This window comes from Excalfactoria chinensis, chromosome 1 (genome assembly GCF_039878825.1).
Source record: "Excalfactoria chinensis isolate bCotChi1 chromosome 1, bCotChi1.hap2, whole genome shotgun sequence".
In the NCBI taxonomy this organism is placed as follows: Eukaryota; Metazoa; Chordata; class Aves; order Galliformes; family Phasianidae; genus Excalfactoria; species Excalfactoria chinensis.
In genome coordinates, this window is record NC_092825.1 from 100,518,630 (window position 1) to 100,543,748 (window position 25,119).

A 25,119-nucleotide genomic window follows, 5' to 3' on the forward strand; every position below is an offset into this window, starting at 1 on the left:
TTGACCATCTCCCTCCGAAGAAGTGCTTTTGGGTTTCAGGGGCTAAGGAGAAAAATGTTTGTGGTAGAGCCTTGCAAAACTTTAGGTGCAATACTGTTAGGATAATGTGGGACTGTGCCAGAAAGAAACGTCATGTGCTCATACTGAGCAGTAGCCTTGTCAGAGGCATGTGTTAGCTCAGACTAAAGAGGTTAGAACAAGGTTAGAAAGTGGTTACAAAGTGAAGTGCTTGGAATTCAGGAACTGTTTTCTCGTAGTCCCTTGATCCCAATTTTAAAATGATAATATGAGTTATCATTTGGGAGATGGAATGCTACCTGACGAGATGTTAGAGAAACTATCCCTCTAATAGTGTGCTTTGCAGCAGGTTTTTCCACTGAGAGAAACAGATGAAAGGTAATCTTTGCATATATATATTATTGTATAGAAGTAGATTACTGAAGACTTCAGTGTGATGCAATGTATTTTGTCAGGGCAATACTAGAAGATTTTATAAGTAGGCATAGATACAGAGGCTGTCAGATTGAACTTTCACTATTGGATCTTCTTTTTCTCTTTTTGAAAGCTTGATTTTTCCCTTATTAATGTTTCATTACCAATAGCATTTCATTATTTATTTAAAGAGAGAAAAAACAAAACCCACAAATGTATCACAAAAGTAGCACGACTTCAAAATATCTGTTTTGGTGCTTCTAAAATGAGGTTCAGCTCATCAATATGAAAGAGGATCCAACCCGAGAAGCATAAGGTGAAGGAAGAAAAAGAAGAGATATAGGAGATTTTAGGCCATTCAAGAATTTAATCAAGACGTTGGAGATACAGTTCAATTACCAAGCCTCTGTACATGCAAAGTCTTATCTGAGTCTTGTTTTGAAAGTCCTATTGGATAGCAAGACAGGTCATTCTGCATCAGAAAAAACGTCAATCTAATGTTAAAAAAGCAATAAATAGACTAAAAAAAATAAACACCAAAAATACCCCACACAGAAATGTATTTTTGATGTTGTGAGTGATACACTCTCAGTATCCTTTTCGGATGGGTATTCTTCCTGTGACAGTCACTTTCTCCCTGATGAAAGAACGCACCAGGCCGATGTGCATACTTGTCAAACGTTTTATTTGTCATTCACACTAATTATGATATTGAATTTACAGAGGAAACCGTGGTACAAAGAAAGAAAAGAAAGAAAGTCTTCATTAGAACTAACGCAGCAGTCCAGCTGCTCTGCGTGCTCGTTGTAATGAGTTTTCCCGTGGCGCTGGACACGTCCATCCGTATGTACAGCAAGAGTCTACTCTGACGCGGTATCTACAGACTTTCTGTAGTGGGGGAAAAATCTACTCTATTCTCTTTTCCTATCTGATACCAAAACCCAGCAGCCCTCCTCCCAACCCCCTTTCCCACCCCCGGAAGAAAAATCCCCTGTGATCAAAACCCCCCAAAAAAAGCAAACTTCCAGAACCTGGTAGTTTCCCCTTCTGGAAATGTTCAGCATGACAGTGTCAAAGGAAAATGTGACTGTTCCAGTATGCTGCAGCATCTGGTTTGTAAACAGATCCAGTAAATGCCGAATGAACAGACTTCTTTGATGCCGTCCCGATAGGAGCGCGTCTCCCGCTGTGCCCTCCCCTCTGACTTGCCACGCCACCCCCTCAGACTGAAAGGTTGTGTTTGTAAGCAAGGTGTGTAACTGTCATAGCCCAGGATACCACAAATAACCCACAGGTTTTTGCACATTCGTTTCTCCCCTACCACAAAAAAAGAAAAGAAGTGAAGAGTGTGTTGAATAGAGCCCGTGCTATAACTGTTTACAGAAGTGAATAAAATGTAGTTAATCTCGAGGCCTAAAATAACTAACTTGGAAAGAAATAAGTCTCCATAGAGTATTTAAGCAAACAAAGGTACGTTCATTAAAAACACTGAAAAAAAAAAGAAAAAAGAAAAAACAAACAAAACAACAACAACAAAAAGCGGAGTAATTACAAGCACTAAATATTTTGCTATGAAGCTTCTGAAATCTATTTACATACATAAATACAAGGAACTCCATTGATGCAACCCTCTTTGGACAAGGAGAAAAATGCCAGGTGATCAGTACTGACCAAGCAAGGTTAACAAAAATAAAACAGGAGAACTTTGCAATGCAGGAAAACAAGAAAGTGTTTTGCCCAAACTGAAAACGATCCACTTTTTATCCCGAATCTTCAAATACACTGATGGAGAAGGTCATCCAGAAAGCAGTAATGAATGTTTCAAGAGTGCAAGCAATTCGGAACACTCTGACAAAGACTGTGGGCCATTTGGAGCAAACCGTCTTTCTCCTTTCCAGAAGTTTATTTGGCATAATTCTGCTAGTGAAATCCTTAGTAGCAGCGACGCTCCCTGTGTCTGCCTCCCCTTGCACTAAAGCTCCTTCACTTTGCTCTGGAAGCCAAATGGGAACTCTGGAAGTGAGCAGAAACGCTGAGAGCAAAGTGAGGGGTCTTAATGCAAACAGGAGGTCGGCCCTGTGTTTACTTTGGAATGGCTTGATGGGGCTGCCTCTGGACAACAAGCGGTGTCTTGTGAGAGGAACACACAAGCTGATAGTAGGGACCGCCATTAACTACTGCATGTCGGTAGGGGAAAGAGCCTAAGGCACTCTGCTGACCACGACTTGCAAAGGGAAACACAACAGTGCTATTCCATTCAGCAACTGGGATGATAAAACTATATACATATACATATATATTACATATAAAAATATATACTTATACACTATAATTTGGAGGTGTGTGAACGGGAGAAGTGTTTTACCTAGCTGTCCTCTTTCTATCTGCCAAGTGCTGTTTAGGTATGAGAGGAACGACATGAGCATTTTTCACAGCCTCAGAGAACTCTGCTGTCCTGAGTGGGACAGGGGATGGCTACAAAAATAGAGGTTTGAGTAAACTGTGGTGTCACATAAACACTTGTGTGAATACGCTGTAGCCCATGATGATGAAACAGACTAATTGCACAGGATAATAAACTCAGATTTTCCTCTGTAAGGGGAGCATCATGCTGTTCCGTGTTTGATGTGCACAGAGAGGTTAGACTCGGTAGCTGGTGGCAGTGATGGTGGGTGAGAAGGTGGGAAATGCTACGTTTTGGTTGTGTTTCAGAACAGGGGTTAGTGCTGTGACCAGCTCTGCACCTTCTCAAGCCATTCACACCAGGGAATGTAAAATTAAAACTTCCACTTCAGGGCAGGTGTGAAGAAAGTACACGTGTAGCCATAAGAAACGTTTAACGTTAGGCCTGACCACTGGGCTGGCGGACTGGGCTCACCTTCCCCTCCCTGACGCTTCAGTTTCAGAAGGGGATGGTACAACGCTACGGGCTAAAACAGGCAAAGGCTTCAGCAGACAGCAGTCGCGGTTGTGGGGAGAGCGACATGGGAGAGTCCTGACCACAGCAGCCTCACCTCTGCCACTGGGTCGGAGTCACCCAGCCACCAGCAGCTGTGCCCTGTGGGGAGGCCTGTGTCTCCTCTGCGGTTCCTTACCCTCACCTTTGGATTCTCACTCACAGTACTATGCGCTTGGGTGGTCCAGACACAAGACAGACGTGAAAGCTACAGTCAACGGGGATTTGAACTGTACAGAGAATGCATAAAATGGATTCTGCAACAGAGCTACTGTTCAGTGAGGAAGGACTTTTTTTTTTAGGCTACCAATGAGGTGAGATTCCAACTATGTAAGGGTAGGGTCTCTCTATTTCCATATTCAGCAAGGTCTCTGTACTTGCAAAATGCATTTTTAACTGTTCTGATGCTGGTTTTGATGCTTTCTGCCTTTTTTGATCAGAGCAAACTCCAGAAAATGATAAATTATACTGCGCTAAATAAAAGCACGAGGCCGTGTGCATATTTTAGCAGAACCATTTTGAACTTTTGCTGATATCTCTTGAAACACCCCCTATTTTCTGCACAGAAATGACCTTGTCGGCAATGCAAGTTCTTCGATGTGTAACTTTTCAATACCAAAGTGCTACTGCATCTGACTTAAACAAAGAAGCAAAATCATATATATTAAAAAAAAAAAAAAAAAAAAAGAAAAAAGAAGAAGAAAACTCGAAAAACAAATGGTTTTAAATAAGTCCAGCTGTTCTGCTGCCTGCAGCCAAGGATCTTTTTAATTTGAATCCTTTTCATTTTTTTTTTCTTTTTTAAACATCAAACACTGATCTGAAGTCCTGCTTTCAAATACTCTCCGAGTTGACCCGCAATTGTTTCACTTGTTTAAGACGTACATTAAATAATAATCGGATCATTTGGAACGCACACTTGTCAACATCAGCAGTCTGTAATTAACGAGTAGTACAACAGCTGCGTTCAGACCAAACCCTCAAATAAAATAGTGCCATAAACTTTACAGTGACATCTGATATGTTTGTGCTGTAACGATGGGCAATGATGACGACTCTGTATTAACATGCTCCTAGTACAAGCCGTGCATATTTGCTACAGGACCAAATAGTTTGTGCATGGGTTTTACATCTCCTTCCTCTTCCCTCAAGATACGGTGATGGAAGAACTATTAAGGCCCCTTCCTTGCTGGACTGCTTTCCAGATAAACCTGACTCTGTTCAGTCTGAGCTATTTTGTGATGCAAGAATTGATTTCTTTTCCAGTACACTCGAACATGGCTCTTGTGCTGCACAGAAATCTTGGCTCCACTGAGCTGGGAGCAAGTCTCACACTGATTCTATCACAGTCTTCTTCACTCCTGCCATGCTGTGTGTTGGCTTTTGATTTAACAGACTGTGAAGCCTCTACCAGAGTTGTTAGGAAGCCAAGGGAAGCTCAGCACAGAACAGGGCTGTATGGGGACTTACACAGTCAAGGGAATACAAAAGACTGCCTTATGATATAGGTGCCTCCTGAGTACTGATCCTGAGCATCGCCGCTGGTGACTATGGAAAAATGAGGAAGGGGTGTGGAGAGATGACTCCACTGGGGAGAAAGGCACAGTGCCTTCACGGGGACTCTGGTGCCTTAATTGTTTCAGCAAGAGTGGGGCATCTAAACAGCTGTGAGGCTCTGGGCTCAACTAGCTGAGTAAAATGAGAGGGAGATCATTGTAAACAACATTTCTAGGTAATTAGGAAGTCACTTTACCCATCGTTATTCCAGCCTTTTTCAATGTGACAAATTTGACTTTGGCTGCTACCAAAAAAGGCAATTACTGATCTTTTTTAATATAGGCATATTTAAATAATAAAAGTATCAACAAATAAGAAAAGTCTAAATATCAAGCATAAATATCATCAAAGTAGTACAGTAGTTGAAAATGACCCAAGGCTGTAGCCGTTGTATTAAACAACAAAAAAAAAAGTCCGAGAGAAAAAAAAAAAGTTAAATTAACTCATTGAAAAAGGGGCCGATTCTTTCAGTTGACAAAGCAAGAAAGAAGCAAGCGTTGAGTAAAACAACAACGAAAAAAGTAAAATCTCTCTCTTTTTTTTTGTTTTTTTGTTTTTTGCTTTGTATAAGGTGCCAAGAGGAATTAAACAAATCAGATGCAAAGCAGGACGAGTTGCATCCTTAAAAAAAATAAAATAAAAAATAAAAACAAACCCAAACCAAAAAAAAAACCAAACAACCCAAAACAAACCAGCAATAAAAAAATCCCATATTCTTTGGAATACGCAACGTGGTTTAGAAAAAAAACACACACACACAAAACAATAACAAAAAAAAAGGAAAAACTGAAGTCCAACATATAAAACCTCTCATTCACAGCATTGCTAAAACAGAAGCGTTCACAGTTTCCCACTGGGAATCTTCCTATACTTCCTTATAGTTAATACGTCCATAAGATGCAGTAAACTCGTTAAGTTTCTGTTAGGTCTTAAGTCTTAAAAACAGAAGTGAACCGAAACTCTCCTTAGGGCTGTGGAGACCTTCAAACCTGGGCATGCTTGAAAGCCACAGGTTTGGGAACAGCCTGGATATCTTCCTACCCACCCTCACTACTTACAGGCCACCAACCTGAATGTCCTCCTTTCCAGAAGCTCAGCCCCCCGGAGGGTACCTTGCTGACATGGCATCGCTTCACCAGCCCCGCAGCTGGTCCAACTCACGCCACTGCTCCTGGGACCGCTGACTTCTGGAGAGTTTGCTTCTGGAAGTGATGTGTGAACATGGCAGGGCCGATAAGAGGACAGGTGTTTATGGGATACCTACAGGCATCGGTAAATCAAAAGCACGTTTGTCCTGGCCCATGACTACTTAACATGGATTCAGTATGGCCTCCAAACCGCTTCCTCTAGCCTTGCCGTGGTACCCATGTTGGTTGGGGAGTTGCTGTGACTCCCTTCTGCCTCAACCACATCACTTTGGTTAGGAAGGTTGGGGTTGAGGAGTGTCGATCCTGTGGAAGCATTGGTGCAAGGGGGGTGGATGCGCGGTGGGGACCGGTCTCCTCCTGAGATCATGGAGAACTGATAAGACCCAGCAGAGGTTCCGTAGTAGAGGTGGTATGAAGGTGAGCTGGTCTGGAATGGGCTGCCTTGGGCCTGAGAGGAGCCAGGGTATGGAGGTGGGAGGTAAGTGTGGTATCTGGTGGCCGTGGACATAGCAGACATACCGATCCCTATCCCTGAACTGACGGGTGTTGGTGTGTAGGTGAACGCTCCCGGGTAATGCATCCGAGGATCAGAAATGGAAGGGAGTGCGGAGAAGGAGCGGTCGATCCCCACTCTGGGGTCACTGAATGCCGTCAAGTCAGAAGCACCTGGATTGCAGGAAAGGAAGGCAGAGACTGTCAAACTGGCAGAGCAGAAATTCACCTCTGCAAGGCAATAATCAACATCAGAACTCCATTCCACAATTAACTAAAGTAGCGTTGCCAGGGGAAGAAGAGCTATCCCTCACCCCATCTCTAACACACAGTGCTGGCAGGTCTGGATGTTTTGGTTTAACTGCAGTAAAGCAGCAATTAAGGAGGAGTGCCAAGCTCTCACCATGTTTTGTGGGTGTATGTGCTCACTCACAGAGACCTTACACTTCCAGAGTGCCCTCATCCTCAGCAGGTGGGTGGGGAACATGGATGCGGATCTCAGCCTTCTTGCTTAGAATCACGAGTCACCACAGACACCGATAGGACCTAAATACAGATTGCTCAGCTTCTGCTTAGTCTCTCCTTGCTCCCAGTTTTACTTGCTGACTCAAACGGGAAGCTCCTTTGAGCACACACTGTCCTTTCAAAATACACAGGCGAGGTCTACACACACGAGCTTAGCCCAGCTGTTAGCACTTAGCAACACAGTTCCACACTGACTCTTGACACTACCAAAGTCAGAAAAAAAATCAGGTTCATTTGAGGTCTTTGTATGTGGGTCTTCATATAATGTCTACATAGTTATTACTAACTTCCAAAAATCTTGGCTCTAGTAAGTATATAAAAAGGGATAACAACAGCAATGCCTTTTGAGAGCAGAAAGCTACATTTGGGAGTTGGGCTGTTTTTCCCCTTTTCATTTCTACCAGAAATCTTTCTCATCCTAAGTGAGCTTTTTATAGGGTGACCAAACTATGCTCTGTTTTGTCTTAGACACAAGTGAAAAGATGCCCAGTCCCACCATCTCCTTCCCTGACACGCACAGATTAAACAAGCAGAATAGATAATGGTCTCTCTAGCAAGGAACTTCACATTAATGGAAGGTGTCAGTCCCTAGAGCTAGCAGCTATGTGTGATTAAAATTCCTACAATCATAATTAAGAAAAAATGTTTCCAGAAGACAAATTCTTCTGTCAGACAAGGTGTGGAGTCTGCAGAAGAGGAGCCATACACTGAAGGAAATACTCATGAGAAGTAGCAGAGGGAAAACAAAGCTCTTGGCTCTGGCCAATTTTAAAGCTAGAGCAGACACACTCCAGAGCCAAGCTCTGAAAGCTCGTCAGCTGCACAGCCAGCACTCTTTGATGAATTTATATGAATTTCTTAGAAAAGCTCTGACGCATGCGGTATGCTTCCTTTTTCAGTTTGTCTTCTGTCTTTTTGACTTCTGGAAGATCAGCAGGACCCCTAAACGCATTTCCTTCCCCCACACCATGGCACTTTTGGATTTAATATGATAAGACAGACCATGGTGCGGACTGGTAGGAGCTTGAGGTTGGCTAAGGCCAAAGGTGACATCTGATAACCTGCCAGGTTTTAAATGGTGCTCCCAACACCTCGTTCCTGAGAAAGCAATCAAACTTCTTAAAACTGCCTAGACACAGCACTCATCAGAGGAGGACTTCTTGTGCCTAGTTTGGCAAAAAGCAGAACAACAAAAGCTAATGTCAAGGTGTTTCAAGTATGTCTGATACCCATTGTCTTTTGAGGCACCGTGTCTAAAAACCCTCCGACCTGTTCTTTGTTTAGACAAGAAACATGATTATCCAAATGAGAGCAACATGTATGGCCAAAGAATATGCTTTTTGAAAAAAACATTCATTTTAGGAAAACTTCTGCCATTGAACACACACATATTGGTTCAATATATGGGGTTAGAGTCAGCAGATGGTCAGCTGAGCACGGTGCAAACCAGGGGGGGTAGCTTTCACTTCCACAATGCATCTTTATGTTGGCTTGTAAAGCTCTGCAGTACAATTCAAGAAAGATGTAACAAGACAGTACAGTGCAACACTTAACATGTCAAAAAACACCATCCTGCATGCAGCATGTCCACCCTTAATCCGTTCTACTCTGGTCTGAATTTTGAGAGAAGGAAGGAAAAAGAACCAAAGTACCTGTGGTTTTCTTTTTTTTGGCAGATATGACAGTTTCCATCTATCTCAACTATTTCTATAGTGTCAGACATCTTTGAAGTAGCCACTTTCCCCTATGTCTTTCTCTTTCGAGAACATCACGTTGGGACCCAAACCTTATTTCCTCACTCTTTGCACAAATCCCAGTCAACCAGTTGAAATGTCTCTCTGCAGAAGGCTCAGAATGTGCTTCACCAGCAGCAGGGATCGTTGCATGGGCATCTCAGCACTAATGATTTGCAGAGGCTCACCTGAGAGGCGGCTGGAAAGCTCTGCGGTGAGGGACGTCATGCCGCTGGCCCTGCCAGGCGATATCGGCGTGGCAGGGTGCACTGAGGGAGTCGCGATGGAGCCCAGGTACTGGTAGGACTGGTCGTAGGACCACGGAGGGGACGGCTGCACTTGCCTCGTGTCTGCAATGAGAAAGAGACCTATAGGCTGATTTGAACGATAAAACTTTGCAATATCCAAGATGTGAACCAAACCACCTGGTGGATGTGGAAACTTAAATGGCGACGCAATTACATTTCGGTTCCATAATCCCCTTTGCCAAGAGAACTGTAGATGAATTGCTTCCTCAGATACTAGTTGTACATCTGTGAGTTTTGACTGGTTGATTTTTTCCTTGCAAAGCATTCTACTGTTTCATGTCACTGGGAAAAGCGGCCATGGAAAAGGCTTTGCCAGGTGAAAAACCTGCTCATTACTGAGCACCATTAGTATTTCAGGCTGAGCACTCACAGCCCTTTTTGCCAAAAAGACACGTCCTGCATGGCACCACGAAGACAAAAATGCTGTACTGGGAGTGCTTCTGTGAAAGCTTCTAAGTACAGACAGCAAAACAAGATGGAAATGTGCCAGTGTGGGAGAGACAGAGAGAGGGAGTGAAGCTCATCTCCTCCAGAAGGCAGATTCCTAATTGGAGGAATGGGACTGGGGAATTTGACTTCCTTCATCTTTTGAAAATCTCAGCCTGGATTAAATGAAGGGGTATTTTCTCTATCTTTTTAAATTTTTTTGGTATTTATTATGCATAACAAACAGAAGCGCAACTCAGAGGGATGGATGCACCTATCAGCAATGGCTGAACTTCAGAAAGAGGAACCCCTGCGCTAACTCTGGAACTGCAAAGCTGAAAGTGCAGATGTCTGGTGCGTACAGGATTTCAGGAGAAACTTCTGGTTCTTGGAAGAAAAATCTGCAAAGATGCATAAAACATTTACTTAAATATGGAAAACCACTGAGCTATTATTTTCTAGCCTCGAGATGTTTGAAATCAAAGATGCATAGCTGGGAGTTTGTCCAAACCAGTTGCGCCAATGCAGAAACAGCCCTCTTTTGCTTCTTTAATATTTGCATTTGAAACTGGCATTTTTTGAGTGTATAGAAATGTCTAGTTATTGCACAACTCAAAGTGAGAAAGATTCCTCCTTCCCTCGCCTACCCACAGCATTTTTTGCTTTTTTTTTAGCAAAATCTTTTTCCATATCCTTCAGCACTAAGTGCAGTCTCCCGCAGCTCCATCTATAGCTAATTGTCTTCTTGAAAGAAGCCAACGTTGGGACAGACTGCATGCAGATAAAACTGATACCAGCGTGTAAGGGAAATTTCCCATGTCTGAGATGAAGGACTTTGATCTTCCATCAGAAAGCCCATCTGGAAATTATTATTTTGTTGTGCTTTATGGAGATGAGTTTTACATTTTGTTTGTTTCACCCGTTTAGGAAGGAAGGTTTATACAAAACTCAGAGCCTTTCAAAAATAGCTAGCAAAGGCAGTTGCAGAATAAAATGAAGTCTGCTAAAGATTTCCCTGCTGAGTAACATGTTCAAAATCAGATATTATTAACATTTAATTTTTTCTTTTTTCAAGCAGACTTCCTTAAAAACAGATTCGGTTTATTCATGTTGTTTTAAAAGCAACATCCAATTGGATTAAACAGACTTTAGTAGCAACAAACAAAAGGTCACAGGCACAAAGCCTGCCGTGTTCTGAACTGTAACATCGCCTCGCTGTAAATGTATGGCCAGTGCTTATTAAAGACGACAGGGAAAGAGACAGGGGAATTCAGTCTCTAGGGGTAGCGCTAGAATAAATACCACAAAGCTTTGGAACGCTGAACTTTGCAATGGCCTGACCCCATGTATTTTAGTTCTAAAATGGGGTTAATTAAATGTGGTTGGATATTAGGAAACATTTCTCAGAGCGGTGAGGCAGCAGCACAGGCTGCCCAGGGAGGTGGTGCAGTCACGGTCCCTGGAGGTGTTCAAGAGCCGTGTGGATGTGGCACTGAGGGATGTGGGCAGTGGGCATGGTGGGGGTGGGCTGATGGTTGGACTGGGTGACCTTAAAGGTCTTTGCCAACCTTAATGGTTCTGTGGTTCTATGACTCCCTTACTTCAGCATCAGTCCCACTGGTTTCCACTCAGAAGCTCTGCTGAGAGCTGGAGCCGTGATACATGTGCTGGAGGGCACCTGGCCCAGCATGGAGGCTCTGCAGAGGCAGACCCTGCATGAGGCCTTGTGGGAGCCAAGACTGCTCAGCATCACCTCTCTCCAAGGGTTTTGCCCAGTGCTGTCATTGCAGCAGGAGGTTCCCATTGAGGCCATGGCTCCTCTGTTTTCCTGCCTTGTCAGGAGGGAGCGTACTCTGCACAGCTCCTGTTTTCCCTGCTTCGTTGTGGCGGGGAAGCTGTTTTTCAAGTGAGGAGTTGTGGAGCACATCCCGAGTTGGCCGTGTCCCCAGTATTTGTTCTTGTTTGTTTTGCAGCTGAGTGCTTTTGACTGGAAATGTTTTATCACTTGCTCGCAGGTCCTCAGCTCCCAGCACTGAAGGGAAGAGGGGAGAAGTCGCTGCCACCCACCCTTGTTTGTCAGCCTGGGGGAGGACACACTGCCTATTCCTTTCTGTTACAGTTTCCATTGACTGGCAGGGAAGCTCTACCCTTCAATTTTCCTTTGTCTTTTCCGTTGCTGGCTCTTCAGGATGGGGCTATGGATCTATCCTGTACATTGCTCAGCATGGCTCCTGCTTCATAAAACAGCCCCTGGTGCAATAAGCACCCTGACAGTATAAGAAGATGCAGGAAAAGCCACAGCAGCAGCTGTAGTGACAGAAAGGGAAGCAAGACCTTGTCACAGATTTACTAAGTGAGGACAGAACAAAACAGAAACTCTCCTTGTTCTGTGGTACTACAATTAGCCTCGTGTTGTGTCCAGACCAGAAACAGCAATGGACCAAATGCAAGTCTGCTAACATCCAGAGAGAGACTACTGGGGCACCTGACCTGCTTCCTCCATTTGCTATCATTACCAACCCCTGGGGTATATGCAGCAGTGACGGCCAGCCAGAGAACCCCCATCATTAACCTCACAATCCCATTAAGTCTTTCGTAAGTGAAAGTTCTACTGATCAATTTTACGTCTTGTTACCTGTATTCCCAGTCCCTGTATTTGCTATTAGATACTAAAGATCAGCTTTCTGACATCAGGTTGGTTAAGCTGCAATCACTGATGTTAATACAGTGTATTATGTTTCACACACATGACAGCAGGTTATATGGACTGACTCCAATTGTCACTCTCAGGACTATTTAATAACAAGTAGAGAAGGGTACCACAGAATCACAGAATTGTAGAGGTTGGAATGGACCTCTGGAGAGCACGGAGTCCAATTCCCTGCTAAAGCAAGTTCCCTACAGCAGGTCACACAGGAAAGCAAGTCCTGAGTATCTCCAGAGAGGGAGACTCCACCACTTCTCTGGGCAGCCTATCCCAGTGCTCCGTCATCCTCAAAGAAGTTCTTGTCTCATGTCCAGATGAAACTTCTTTTGTTCCAGTTTGTACCTACTGGCCCTTGTCACCTTGTTGAGCTCCACTGATAAGAGCCTGGCCCCATCCATTTGACTCCTGCATATTAGATATTTACAGTGATGAGATCCCCTCTTAGCCTTCTCTCTTACAGGCCAAGCAGACCCAGGTCACTCAGCCTTTCCTCATAAGGGAGACGCTCCAGGCAGTAGCACTTTTATGGCAGCATTTCAGCAGAGAGGCAGATTCAGTTCCCAGTAAGGGCAAGAGCTGCACTTCTAACAGCTTTAGCAGGATCTGCATTAGAGGTCTCAGTGAGCGTTGTATTTTTGTGACGTCTGCTTTTCTTCAGCTTTTGGTTTACTCTAAATTGAATCAAAATGGGCTTGAATTTGACCCAGAACTGGGCTACTCCAAAATAATAATTATTAATAAATAAATAAGAGAAAAAGAGAACAGACAACTGAGCTTACAGCTCCCTTCTGTTTTCTACTTTCCAAATAGAGCCATACTTCTACAGAAGTGGGCAGACTACTACAAGGAACTGAATGTGTGGGTTTGTGTGGCTGAGGTTATTCAGGTGAAAATAAGCTGAAAAGAGAAGGCGGTCGCTTCCTTGCTCTGAATCACTGCGGAGAGATTTGCAGTCAAAGCTCCTTCAACAACTGGAAGAGACAGAGCTGTGGGTCCACGCCGTCTTAGAGCTCCAAAATCATTTTAAAGCAGATCAGAATAGCATGAAACCAAAGAGGTTGCTCCAGTCGGTGAGCTGTGCCCAGTTCTCCCAGTATTTCTCCCATTAGCAAGTACTTTCCATTTCTGCTTTTTATGGTGTGAGAAAATGTATTTAAAAACATGAAAACAGTTATTAATTGCAATAAAGCACTCCAGGGCGAGAATTATGGTGCAATAATTCACACCTTGCTGCCTAGTCACTAGCTCTTCAGCCTCCAGCCTCATGCCTAACAAGCTATTAAGCAGAAAGCATGGAACCATCTTTCATGCCTCGTCATGTTTTATTGCCACGAAAAGGTTGTGCTCGGCTCCTTTTAAAAACTTGTAATTAAGCTGTACAAACGTTGCATAACGCTTATTAGCTGAACGAAACGAAAGCTCCGGTGTGAGACTCGGGATAAGGCTACTCTCCCCCACTCGGGATGCTGCTGGCGGTCCCGGAGCTCTGAATCCCCGACGGGGGAGAAAAGCAAAGCAGTGCCGGGGAGAGGCCCGGACGGCAGATGGCGGTGCGGGGCCGCACAGAACCCGGAACGGAGCCCGCACGGAACTCCGTACAGCCCCGCAGTCCGGCCCCAGCCTCACAGCCCACCCATCCCCAACACCCTCCGCCTCCACCAGCTCAGGCTGCCCAGGGCCCCATCCAACCTGGCCTTGAGCGCCTCCAGGGATGAGGCACCACAGCTTCTATGGGCAGCTGTGCCAGCGCCTCACCGCCCTCTCAGTGAAAACCTTCCCTAACATCTAACCTAATTCTTCCCTCTTTGAGTTTAAAACCGTTCTCCCTTGTCCTGCCATTATCAGACTGTGTAAAAAGTGGCTCCCTCTCCTTCAAAGCCCTGCAGTGCTGTTTGTGTGTGCTTTAAAAAGTCAAGCCACACACTTTCACTCTCCATTAGAGCACCCTGCTGCTGTCAGGCACCCAGGAGGCATCAATCAGTCCTGTTCGGGCTGCACTGATTGGTACTGCCAGCTCAGGACGTACTGCTTCAGACAGTAGCAAAATGTTTGTTCCTGTCACCTCATTCTTTCTGTACAACAAATGTAAGTCTGTAATAGGCTGCCTAAAACACTGCATATACATAGATCCATAGAATCATTTGAGTTGGAAGAGACCCCTAGATGTCACCTAGCCCCTTCCCCCTGCAGTGAACAAGGACAGCTACAGAAAGATCAGTGAGATACACTATTCATAAAGTAATGCTTAAAACTTTAAGCTTCCAGTTCCATCCAGATAACAGGTCTCATTGCACCTGTGAGCCAAAAACGCTACGCTCTGGGCCGGATCCCACGCACCTCCCAACGTGCCCTCAGTCCCACAGCAGAGCAAGCAGCTCTTTGTGCACCACCGCAGCTGGGACACAGCTGCCAGCTCCCAGCTGTTTGCTACGTGGCCAAAGCTTGGGGTGATGCAGCACGTTGCTGGGAGCTGCGGAGGAGCAGCAGGATGTGCAGGATGTGAGTCAGGAGGATGGAGCTGGCGGGTTCGAGGCAGCAGGTATGCCTTGAGTCAGCCAGGCCCTGCAGGCTAATTGCCCTGGCTGCCAGGCTGCGGTGCCACACACACTGCTCTCCCTTGCAGAGGGCATCTGCCATCTAGAAGCACGGCTGCCTGGACAGACCACCCTTTACAAAGCCACTGTCAGAGGGAGCTAAAGAAGTCGCTCCAGGTGCTGGGTGGTGACAAGCCACCGGCCAGAGCAGTGAGGATCCTGTCATTCTCAACACAGCGCGATGAAGACAGCATTGCGAAACGGCTGCTGCTGCTGCCAGGCTTTTTTCTCAAGTTGCAAAAATTGCTGTCAGTCAAATGCAACAAAGCCCAAAGTCACACAGCACTGAGCTCTGCAGTTCCTCCGCCATCCTGGTGAGCACTTTAAAGGCACCAACTGGCAGAAGGGATGGGGTGAATGAAAGCTGGGATTAGTTTCCTGGTGTCAACTCGGAGGCAGACAAGGGAAGAGCAGGATCCTTGAACTGCCTTGGAAGGCTTTTCTGAGTCTGGGACTCATCCGCCCCCCCTCCCCGCTCTGATTTGCTCATCTTTCCAAAGGGAAACAGTTTTTATAGTGTGACTTTCCCGTCGAGTGCAAGGCAGGAATGGTCTTGACTGGACTTGTTCATTCAGAGAGGCATCTTGCTTAACAGGGAAAAGGGACTGTGAGCACAGGAATACTTTGTGCTCCGGAAAAGGATGCCTAAAAGCTGCTGTTCATCTTTCACCCCTTTCCCAGCATCTTTCCTGTCAGCCCCTCTCTGTCTTTTCTTCCCGTGTGCTTTCTCTCACTCATCCTTGGCTCCAGAGGCTGCAGGTGATGGTTTGAGCAGCGCACGGTTCTGCTCGAGTTCAACCGGGCCCCTCAGTTGCCCTCCCTCTCTCAAATGCCAGCAAATCCTCAGCCGAACGAACGCGGCACCGTGAAAAGGCGTGTCATCTGCCGGCAGCTGAAGGAATTAGTCAGGAGCACAAAGAAGGGGGACTTTCCAAAGGACAAGTTCATCTCTGGCAGCGGCAGCCGTGGCCGCCGCACAAGGCTGGTATTCTCATACCTCTCAGCACTGGAACACGAGGAGCTGGAAAATTACAGAGCAAACTGTAAAATTCCACCGGCAGCGACTGCAGCCCGCAGGGTGGTTTCCCTCCACGCGCCTGGCTGAGGAAACCGCTGTCACAGAGCAGTGTGCACCCAGGTGGGTGAGAACTCTGCTTTGCCCCCAGGGAAAGGTTTTTGAAGCTTTCTAATTCCCACTGGAAATGCATAGGGGATGAGCACTTTCTCCTCTCCGCGGCCTTGAAAAGTCCTGTTTGGATTGCTAACGGGGTGGCAGAACTTATTTCCGTCAAGAACAACAGTGACAGATACGTTGTGTGCCTGGAAATTTCTAAGCTATGGTGAGGGGAAAAATGACCACCCAAGTCCCCAGCTGGGATCCTCCTCACTGGAAGACAGATCTTTGGCAGAGATCTCCTACCTATGTTTGCTTTCATTTTAGTTCAATATTACTGTGGTTTCGTGGAGTACGACGAAGACCAGAGAAGTTCTGGAAGCAAAACATCTGCTGTGGGATAGGAGGGTGGGAGAATTTCCCCACACCCAGGCATCAAACTGTAAGAGAAAAATATGAACCTTGAGGAGCAACATTTCGCAAGCTGCTGTCGCTGTTGGTACTAGCTGCCAAGTTTGGTGGTGATATAACACTCCCCAGGGTATAGCACTCCAGGTATAGCACGGCCATATAGAAAGGTGCCAAGCCCTGGGAAAGACTGACTACCAAAGGCCATGAAAACTTACAGACACAGCAATGTGAGCAGGCACTGACTGGAGTGCAGAACACCACTTCCGCTCTTCACTCCCTTTTCATTCCACTTCTATGGACAACCTATCTCCCATTGCTCTGTGTCCCTTGTTAGCAAGTCAGCTCACTCCTTTCCAACACTGTGCCAGAAAGGGTCTCAAGGAATCGGTGCTGAATGTGGTGACAGAGCAGAAATCTACCAATAAGGCTTTTGCTAGTTTTTCTTTGAAAATGAATGGCAGGGAAGGGAGAAAAACAAATCAGTGCTTCCTCATAATTCATCTGAATTTCCTTCATTATCTTTGTGTCCACGTCAAGAAATTAAGAACTCCAGTAATTTTAAGATGCCTGGAAATGCTACCAAGGGTACCTGGTTTAGCTGTGTATACAGGAGGAGGAGAAACGTACATTGCTTCATTGTTTAAAGCATCCCTAATGAACTGTCTAGACCCCAAACTGCACTTGCACGATGCACAGTAAAGAAACAGCAGGTAGCAGTACAGCCGTAGTAAGTAGTTGTGAGGAGGGGGATCCTAAAAAACAACCCCAGGCTCACAGCTAACTTGGTGCCAGAATCAGGAAGTGCAGGCAGCTCCAAATGCCAAACTGTGAAAACCCTGATTTCACAATCAGCATATGTGCTGTCCTAGCAGGTTAGTACATAAGCTGCTCAGATGAAATATAAACCATCTCTCCTACTGAGTAAGCACACTCCTTCTGGGCTGGCGTCACTGCTGCTTTGAAGAACACTATGGCATTATGGGCAAACTGCAAAGTCTCTCAGTACCAGTGACACCCATTAGGTGGAAAGCTGAGTTTTGCAAATTAAGGATGCATTGTTCTTTGTCTAGCAAGGTATGAGTCACCCCGCAGAGCTGCAGCTATTTGTTCAATAGGGAGACTCCATTCCCCCCACCCATCTTCCTCTTCCCTCCCTCCTGCATCTACAAGGAATGAAATGAAACAATTCAGCCCTGACCTTCCACTCTGTTGGCTCCTCTGTTACAGACAGGCAGCGAGACTCGGTGCCGCTGCAGTGCTCTCCCCTATCTCTAAGCACTCTGGTAAAGCACAAAGTGAAACGGCGAGGAAATCAGGGACAGATACCAGACGTGTGTGTATTGGTGGTGAGCAAACATTGCCCTTCCCCCCAGTGTGCCCAGCACTGGAGGTCATGATATGCAGAGGGCTGAAGGAAGAGGGATGGCATGGCATGCAGGGTGACAATACATGGATGCACACATCTGTACCTATGCGCATGCATACGTGCACGCACACAGAATCAGATAATCAGATAATCACAGAAGAGTTTGGGCTGGAAGGGGCCTCAGAACCCACCCAGTCCCAACCTGTGCTGTGGGTAGGGCTGCCCCCCACCAGCTCAGGCCCCATCCAACCTGGCCTTGAGTGCCTCCAGGGATGGGGCACCACAGCTTCTCTGGGCAACATACACTTGTCTGTTTATTCGCTGTGCGTCACTGAAGTTCTTGGAGCTCCAGAGACACCAGGGAGAAAGCTGCTGGGAAGGCATCTTCAGGGACTTAGACAGGCAGAAGGGATGAAAACTGCTGGGAGGGCCATTGCTCCCTTATCTTTCTTCACAAACCTACACCTAGAAATCTAATCTCTGAGCCTGGAGGGGAATCCCTAACCTGTCCATATGGCAAACCACCATCTGAGAGCAGAGATCCCCTGGTCCTATCCTTTCTGCCTGCTCCCTTCTCTAATCTGATGCTCCAGATCCTGGCTGCTCCTCTCCTTTTCCTTGCTTTCCCTGAACCACTCTGGTATGTGAGTGCCTCCCAGCTAATTAATTACTTGATCCTCACACTGCCCCCTGAGGAAGGGTAGCATTACAACCTTCATTTTAGCAAAGGGAGAACTGATGCACACAAAAAGCAAGGCTGCAGTTTAGCAGAGCACTTGGCTGAGTCAGAGCACATGTGAATTACCTGATGTCACCCCAGCAGGGAAAGTTAACCTGTAAAACTGCTTGGGGGAGATGTATCCACTTTATCCTAGTTATTCTGAAAGGAGTCTACCTGAAGCACAGGGCTCCGGTGGGGTACAGTGCTCATGGGGAAGCCCATGCGCACTCCTCTGTTGCTGCTAGGAGAAAGAGCTGCCTTCAGCCTGCCCTGGGTCGTGCCCTGGAAGCCCAGATGTAGAAGCAGGGTGCTAATTGTGTACAGCATGTCATGTTATCTCCTGTTGCCTTGGGTCCTGGGGGGAGGATTCCTCCCACTTGAGTGATGTGAAGTGTAGCTGTCTACCTCTGAGCTACATGTCTAGACTCCCTTCCTTGCCAACAGGGTAAAAGAGACGCTGGTGGGGTGCAAGCCATTGCAACCTAAGGGAGACATCCAAGCCAAACCAGGTGAATCACACCCAAGGAACACCTGTTTCTCTCTCCACTCAAAGATTCCAGACAACTGTGTCAGATGGAGACATACAAAACACGGATGTTTCAGGCTAGGTGAAATGAATCCCACCCTGTTTACACCTCCACAGTTTCTCTTTCATGGGTGGAGCAAGGTGAAAGGAAGTGGCACAGCATCTCCTGGGCCAGGACCTGGAAGTCACACTGAGTCAGTATTTGCAGGATTACCCGTACCCTCCTCTCCAGGTCAATGCCCTCCATGACCTCCCTGGTCCAGGCTGCTGATATCCTGGTGTCCAGCCCCTGAGACACTGGACTCTGCCTCAGGTTGTTCAAAAAGATGGTCATAAGTTTGTGGCGTGGCAAAACATTCCCTTGCTCTCTGTCTACTGTTCAAGACAATTAAGTATCAGGATGAAAAGTGGATTATTCCCATTGGAAAACAAGTGCCATAAATAAAGAAGCAGAACTGAATGAAGAAGTCCCTACAGTCACCTGGGAGTGATAAAGGAATGACTGTAGCATGGCCTCGGGTATCTTAAAAGTTGCTCCTGATTATGTGGACTAATTACACCATATTAAAACTTCTTTAGCCTACAGATAAACAAAAAGTCCTCATCAGTCTCTTCTTTTGTACTTTCATTGCTCCCTCCCCTTTTTCCACATGAAAGTAGTAGAATAAAGAACTTACTCTCTGGAGTTTACAGTCATTTTATCCACCACAAAACACTGACCTTGACGTGAACTAATTAGGATTGCAATAGATTATTAATACAAGTTGGTAAGGTGGAGTTCTGTCAGTATAAAAGAGGCCTTTGAAGATAACAGCCATTTACACTTTCATGATCTCATCCCAAGTGCTCAGAAGAAAGCCTATAAACTAATAAAGTGGAATTCATCTAGGGGCATTCTACACACGCAGCAGAGCATCACCCTCCAAACTCTTATTCAGGGCAGCAAACGAAACCTGCTTGGATTCTTTTTAAAGCCAACACCAATCAGGATTAAAACAACTTTTGGTCATGAGCGGATCTCTGATGATCTAAAGACATGGGTTCATTTATTTTGACTTAGAGAAAGTAAGTGACATATCAAATGCAACCTTCATACTTCAACAACTGCGGTCACCTTGAGAAAAATGATACTGAGCCCCATGGTATGAAACTTCTCTCCAGAGTGAAGCTTTGATTTACAAGGTGAGTTAAGGTCTTCTTCATGTGAATGTATATTCGCAAAGCGAGTTGGATTTAATTTATTAAATCCACATAACTATAAATTGCATTAATTTATTTTATTTATTTTATTTTTTATTTTTAAAGTAGGTGATTGAGAAACTATTGCTCACTGTAGCACTAAACCAAAACGGACTTTTTGGTAACTCTGTTAAATGATCCGCTCCTCTGAACTGTCAAAGCTGGTTTTGAGGAGATCTGCAAAACCGAAATGGAAAATGAGTTAAGCCCAGAAGTATGTACTGAAAGCCCCAAGTCCCTGGATTGTCGGGGGCATTCAGTCCAGAAATGCATTTAAAATACCTTTTAAGAAATGCTCTGCTTCCTGTATGAAATCCCCTGGCACTTCCTGTTTAGCCGAGGAATGCATCATCCTGCACGGCGGCCGGCACAAATCCTACACAAGCTGTGGCACTGGCTGGCCTGGCCTGGCCCTGCGGTGAGGCTGGGAGGCTGGAGGAGCACACATTATAGAAGGATTTGAAGGAAAGTAAAGACTCATCTCCTTGTTCAACCTCTCTCCACTGTCTGTGTCGGAGAGCTCAAGGCATACGCATAGTTTAGTTCAACCTTCATGTGAGCTCTATGAGCTGCGTTTAAATGTTATACTGCTTGATCTCAGAGCAGGCTAAACGGCAAACGGTACAGGCAGGCTGAGCTGTGAAGCCAAAGGTGCTTCCCATGCCAGTCAGAAGTTCCCTGCCTCCTCCAGCACAGCAAATCTACACCCACGTCTGTGAAAGACCGACCGTAACCCCGGGTTTGTGCGCAGGTGGTGCTACCAGTGGGTGGGGTAAAGGAGGAACGGCGTTCAAGGAAAACTGATCCGGTACAGAAAAGAAGTGTCAACACATGTCAAGTGTTGCAAAATGGCCCGGTACGGAATAAAAAAGTAATTTGCAGTATTAGAACAAACAGCTGCTGTGTTGCCAGGCTGAAGAAGATTCCTTCTGGGTAAACGCAGTGAATGACTTCTGATAAAAACAAGAGCTTCGTTTCACATTCTGCATAAAACATCTTAAAAGTTAATCACTATGCCTTTCATGGATTGGATACTTTCAAATCCAGCTTGCTATAACCTCTTGTCTAACAGCACCATATGACCAACCTGTCTGCTGAGAAATATCACATCAAATGATTGTTCTCTCTGTTAACAGTTATGAACTTATGAAATAGTGACACTTCCAAAACTTTCTAGAAATGGAGCTAAACACAGCTGAAGGCCATTGAATGTGCTGAGCTGAACAATGTTATACAACTGCAGCACGGAGCGTAGGATCTGTAGTCATTACTATAAGCAAAAAGAGCTTTTTTCCATTTCAGAAACTATCTCAAAGCTAAACATAACCTTGATGTGTTAGCAATCAAATATGAAATAACTATTGTTTTCTTTCATAAAGAACACCAGTTAAGATAAACCAAACGAAGACACGTACATTTAATCTAAAAAATCCAATGCGATGGCAAGAAAGGAAGTTATTTTAGGTTATAAGTCACTGGCTTTGTCAGAAGAAAGTTGTTGCAGTTGTTGACATTTTGGAACTGCCAGTACAACAAAACAAAACAAAAGCCCTTCCATTTAGGCACGCAGCTCTTTAATCTGTTCAAATGAATATGCTGTATTACTCATTTTTTCCCCGACGTGATCCTAAAATGATCACCTACTGCTCTTGCATCAGTCTCTCCTACCAGTGAGTTAAATATGAAATGGTTTATTCCCCCATCCTCCAGCAGCTCTTCCCCCATCCTCACATGCTCATTCAGTGGGTCTGAACTTACAGATAAGCTGATGATGAGACACTAGAAGGCAAAAAACAGACAATTACCTAGGCAAATGTTTGAAGGATTAGGGCCCTTGGGCAAAAATGCTGTTTACTAAAGACTGAAAGCGCCATTTCTACTTAGTGCAATGGAGTGCGTCTGAACTCAGCAGTTCTGGATAGTGGCCACCAGTGGACTCAGAGTGAGGTTTATAGGTGTGAGATAACATCACGCTCCTGTCTGCATTTCATCACCGCAGGGCCTTTCTCTGTACTCTGAAACAAAGGCATGCAAGTACCAACAGAAGTATACTTTATCATCTGACTTTACGTTCACTCGTTGCTCAGTTAATCATTTATTTTTATGCCAAAGACCACCCCGACAAGGTGCAAGGGCAGATCCTCTGCCGGCCTGCTTGCTAAAGCAACATCAGCTCGGCCTGGATGGAGATCTGTCTCTGGGTCTGTCTCTGTGCCCTTCAAAACTCAGAGAGTATGAGAAATCTTGCCCATTTTCCTTCCTAATTCCCTCCTCAAAAGATGTTTTGGGGAAAAGAAATGTAAGAGACAAGAGGGGGAGAATTATAAATCAACCATTCCCAAGTAGGGACTGACAGCTCACAGTCACTGACAGCTTGCATGGTGCACATCTGCCAGCTGAGGAAGCTCAGCGAGCCTTTGCTTATACAGGGCAAACAGATATGTGGGAAGAGCCTGGAAAGACACTTGGAAGGAGAATAAACTCCCGCTTGAATGAAATGGTCAGCCAAATGCTTCCTCTCTGATTTAGGGAAGAAGTACTGCTAAATGATTCAGTGGAAGAAGAAACTGTATGGGACAGGTCCCTACATCCCTTGGTGGGAAGAAGGACACAAGAGAGCCTGGAAGAGGCTCCACCTTAGGGACAGAAGTATCACAGAATCATAGTTTCATAGAATCACAGAATCAAGTACCACCTGCCCAAAAGAGAACTAAAAACCAAATCTGACTGTTTTGAAACAACACCTGGCAAAGAGATAACCAATGACAAAGTTTTCAGAGGATGCACATCTAAGATTTCTGAGCAAGGAGGAAGAGTGGATGTAGGGAGACCACAACAGCAAGGGCAGATGACCAAGACGAAAATCAGACTCCTGCCTTCACTTCAGGAGTTAATGGTGCCTGAGCCAGACTGATCCTCCACCCAGGCTGGGCCGCTTCAGTGCCAGGAAGCAGAGGATGCCATGCTGGCATCCAAGCCCAGCACCTTGCACAACCTCTGAGATCTCAAGAAATGCCCCCAAAGCACTGTGTAAATGACACAAGTGCTAGGCAAACTGATAAGAAGCTATTAATAGTGCTGACCCAGCTGAAGGGAAACATCTTAGGGAGTCTGTGAAGGTGCCCATCTCCCATGCCAAAGTCCTCAGAGAGCAAATCTTAGTCACATTTAACTGGCAAGACCAAGCAATACATTTCATAATCGCTTCACCGCCTTTGTTTTGTAAATACATTTTCCCCTGAAGAAAAGAAGGGCATGATTGCCTCAAAGCATTGGGACTGTGTCCTGTGAGGAGACAGCATGTCCTCAGCCCTCCCTTTATTTATTTTTTTTCCTCCTCCTTCAAATGTGAAAAATAAGTCGTATGACAGCCTTTAGTGGAGATGTGTGCAACAAGGCCCTCATTGTCTCAGACAGGTGTGAGATTGGAATTGATTCAGCGCCAACAACCCCAGTATCAGAGCCAGCTCTGTGAGCTGAAAACATACACCAACCATCCAGTAATACCACTGCAGCCAGCCAGAGACTCAACAATTTAAGACTTAACACACACACAACATAAATCAGATGAGGATGTACCAGCCAACCGTCAGCTTCTTGGGCAGATGCCTGCAGACCGTCTGTGCAGATCAGACCTTGCCTGTTTCGGTTATTGGAAACATTTTTTTTTTCTCTCTCATATAAAGATGAGAGGCTGGGTGGAGCAGCTAGCTCAGACACATTTACATTTGCCCTATCTTGCCCCAACAACCCTCCTTTGCTTGCTGTTTGGAGGCAGGACTTCTTGTAAAGTCGCTTTATTCCCAGTGCAGGAGGGAACGAATTACAACTTGGGGAAATGTTTAATGTACAAATACAAAAGTCACATGGACATGCATTCAGTCTGCACCACCCTCACGAAACAAAACTCCATAGGAGTCTAGGAGGCACTGAACATGATCAGACAAGCACAAGAATTAGCACAGCTGGTTCTCTTTTTTCTTTTGTTTGTTTCGCGGATATGTTTCCTTCACTTCTCTAGGAAAACCTGTTTTTGTGCTCTCTGCCTTTCCTTCTTTCACCCGCTTCATCCCAGCAGTCCCTGTGCTGTGTCTGGCAAGGTTACTCACCCGGTGAGGGCATGGGCGGGCAGTGCAGGTGCAGCTGATGGCTCAGCCACATGCAGGAGTGATCCCACGTGCCACCCCAGCCTCAGTCACCCAGGGGTGACCCAGCACAGGCCCAGCCCTCTTGCTGTGCCCAAGGCTTTGCTCTGCCTATTTTCTCCCTATGCTCCTGGTGATGGATCCTGCCCTGTTTTCTTGTACCTTGTGTGAGGAACAACACACAGCTGGCATATGAAATGCGTGCTCCCAACATGCTTGCAGGTTGGAGCACCAAGCCCCTGACTAGTGGCTATGTCATTGCAGAAGCCTGCTCCCTCAGTTGTGCTCACACCACAGCCCTTTTCTGTGGAAGATCTGTGTGCCCCCACTGGGATGGCTGCAAGCCCTCATCTCAGGCATCACCTGTTCCTCTGTCCTGTGAGCAGATCACTCAGTTCTTGCATTTCCCAACACGGTCTCTTGTCAACTGAAGACTGCTGACAGACTTCCTGGGACTAGGGCTGGCTCCTGACCCTGACACAGCTGCAGGTCCCAGGCTGGTTCCCTGCCACATCCATTTGTAATCTTATCCTCTGGCTAGGCAATGGGAGGGCTTGCAGGGGTGGTGGTTGGGGAACGCCACCATCACAAGAGCTTGGCTCAGTAGCCTAGGTAGGTGCTTACAAGCTGGAAGAGGGTTTTTCAAAACAGTGTTTGCAGAGGAGGCAATCTGCTAGCACTCCATTTGTATCTAGGTGAACGCTAGCTGGCTAATCCTC

General features: G+C 45.7%; 1 protein-coding gene across 2 annotated transcripts in view; it reads right to left on the reverse strand.

The window, feature by feature from the left end:
• Window positions 1-5,639: 5,639 nt before the first annotated feature.
• The window catches only part of RUNX1 (RUNX family transcription factor 1), a 65,019-nt gene continuing 45,539 nt past the window's right edge, over window positions 5,640-25,119 (reverse strand). For both annotated transcript variants that reach the window (XM_072344155.1, XM_072344146.1), the window contains 2 exons: window positions 9,032-9,193; window positions 5,640-6,759 (listed from right to left, as the gene is read on the reverse strand). In XM_072344155.1, coding sequence (XP_072200256.1) covers window positions 6,266-6,759; window positions 9,032-9,193 — 656 coding nt within the window. In that variant the 3' untranslated portion in view covers window positions 5,640-6,265. The remainder of the gene's footprint in view (window positions 6,760-9,031; window positions 9,194-25,119) is intronic.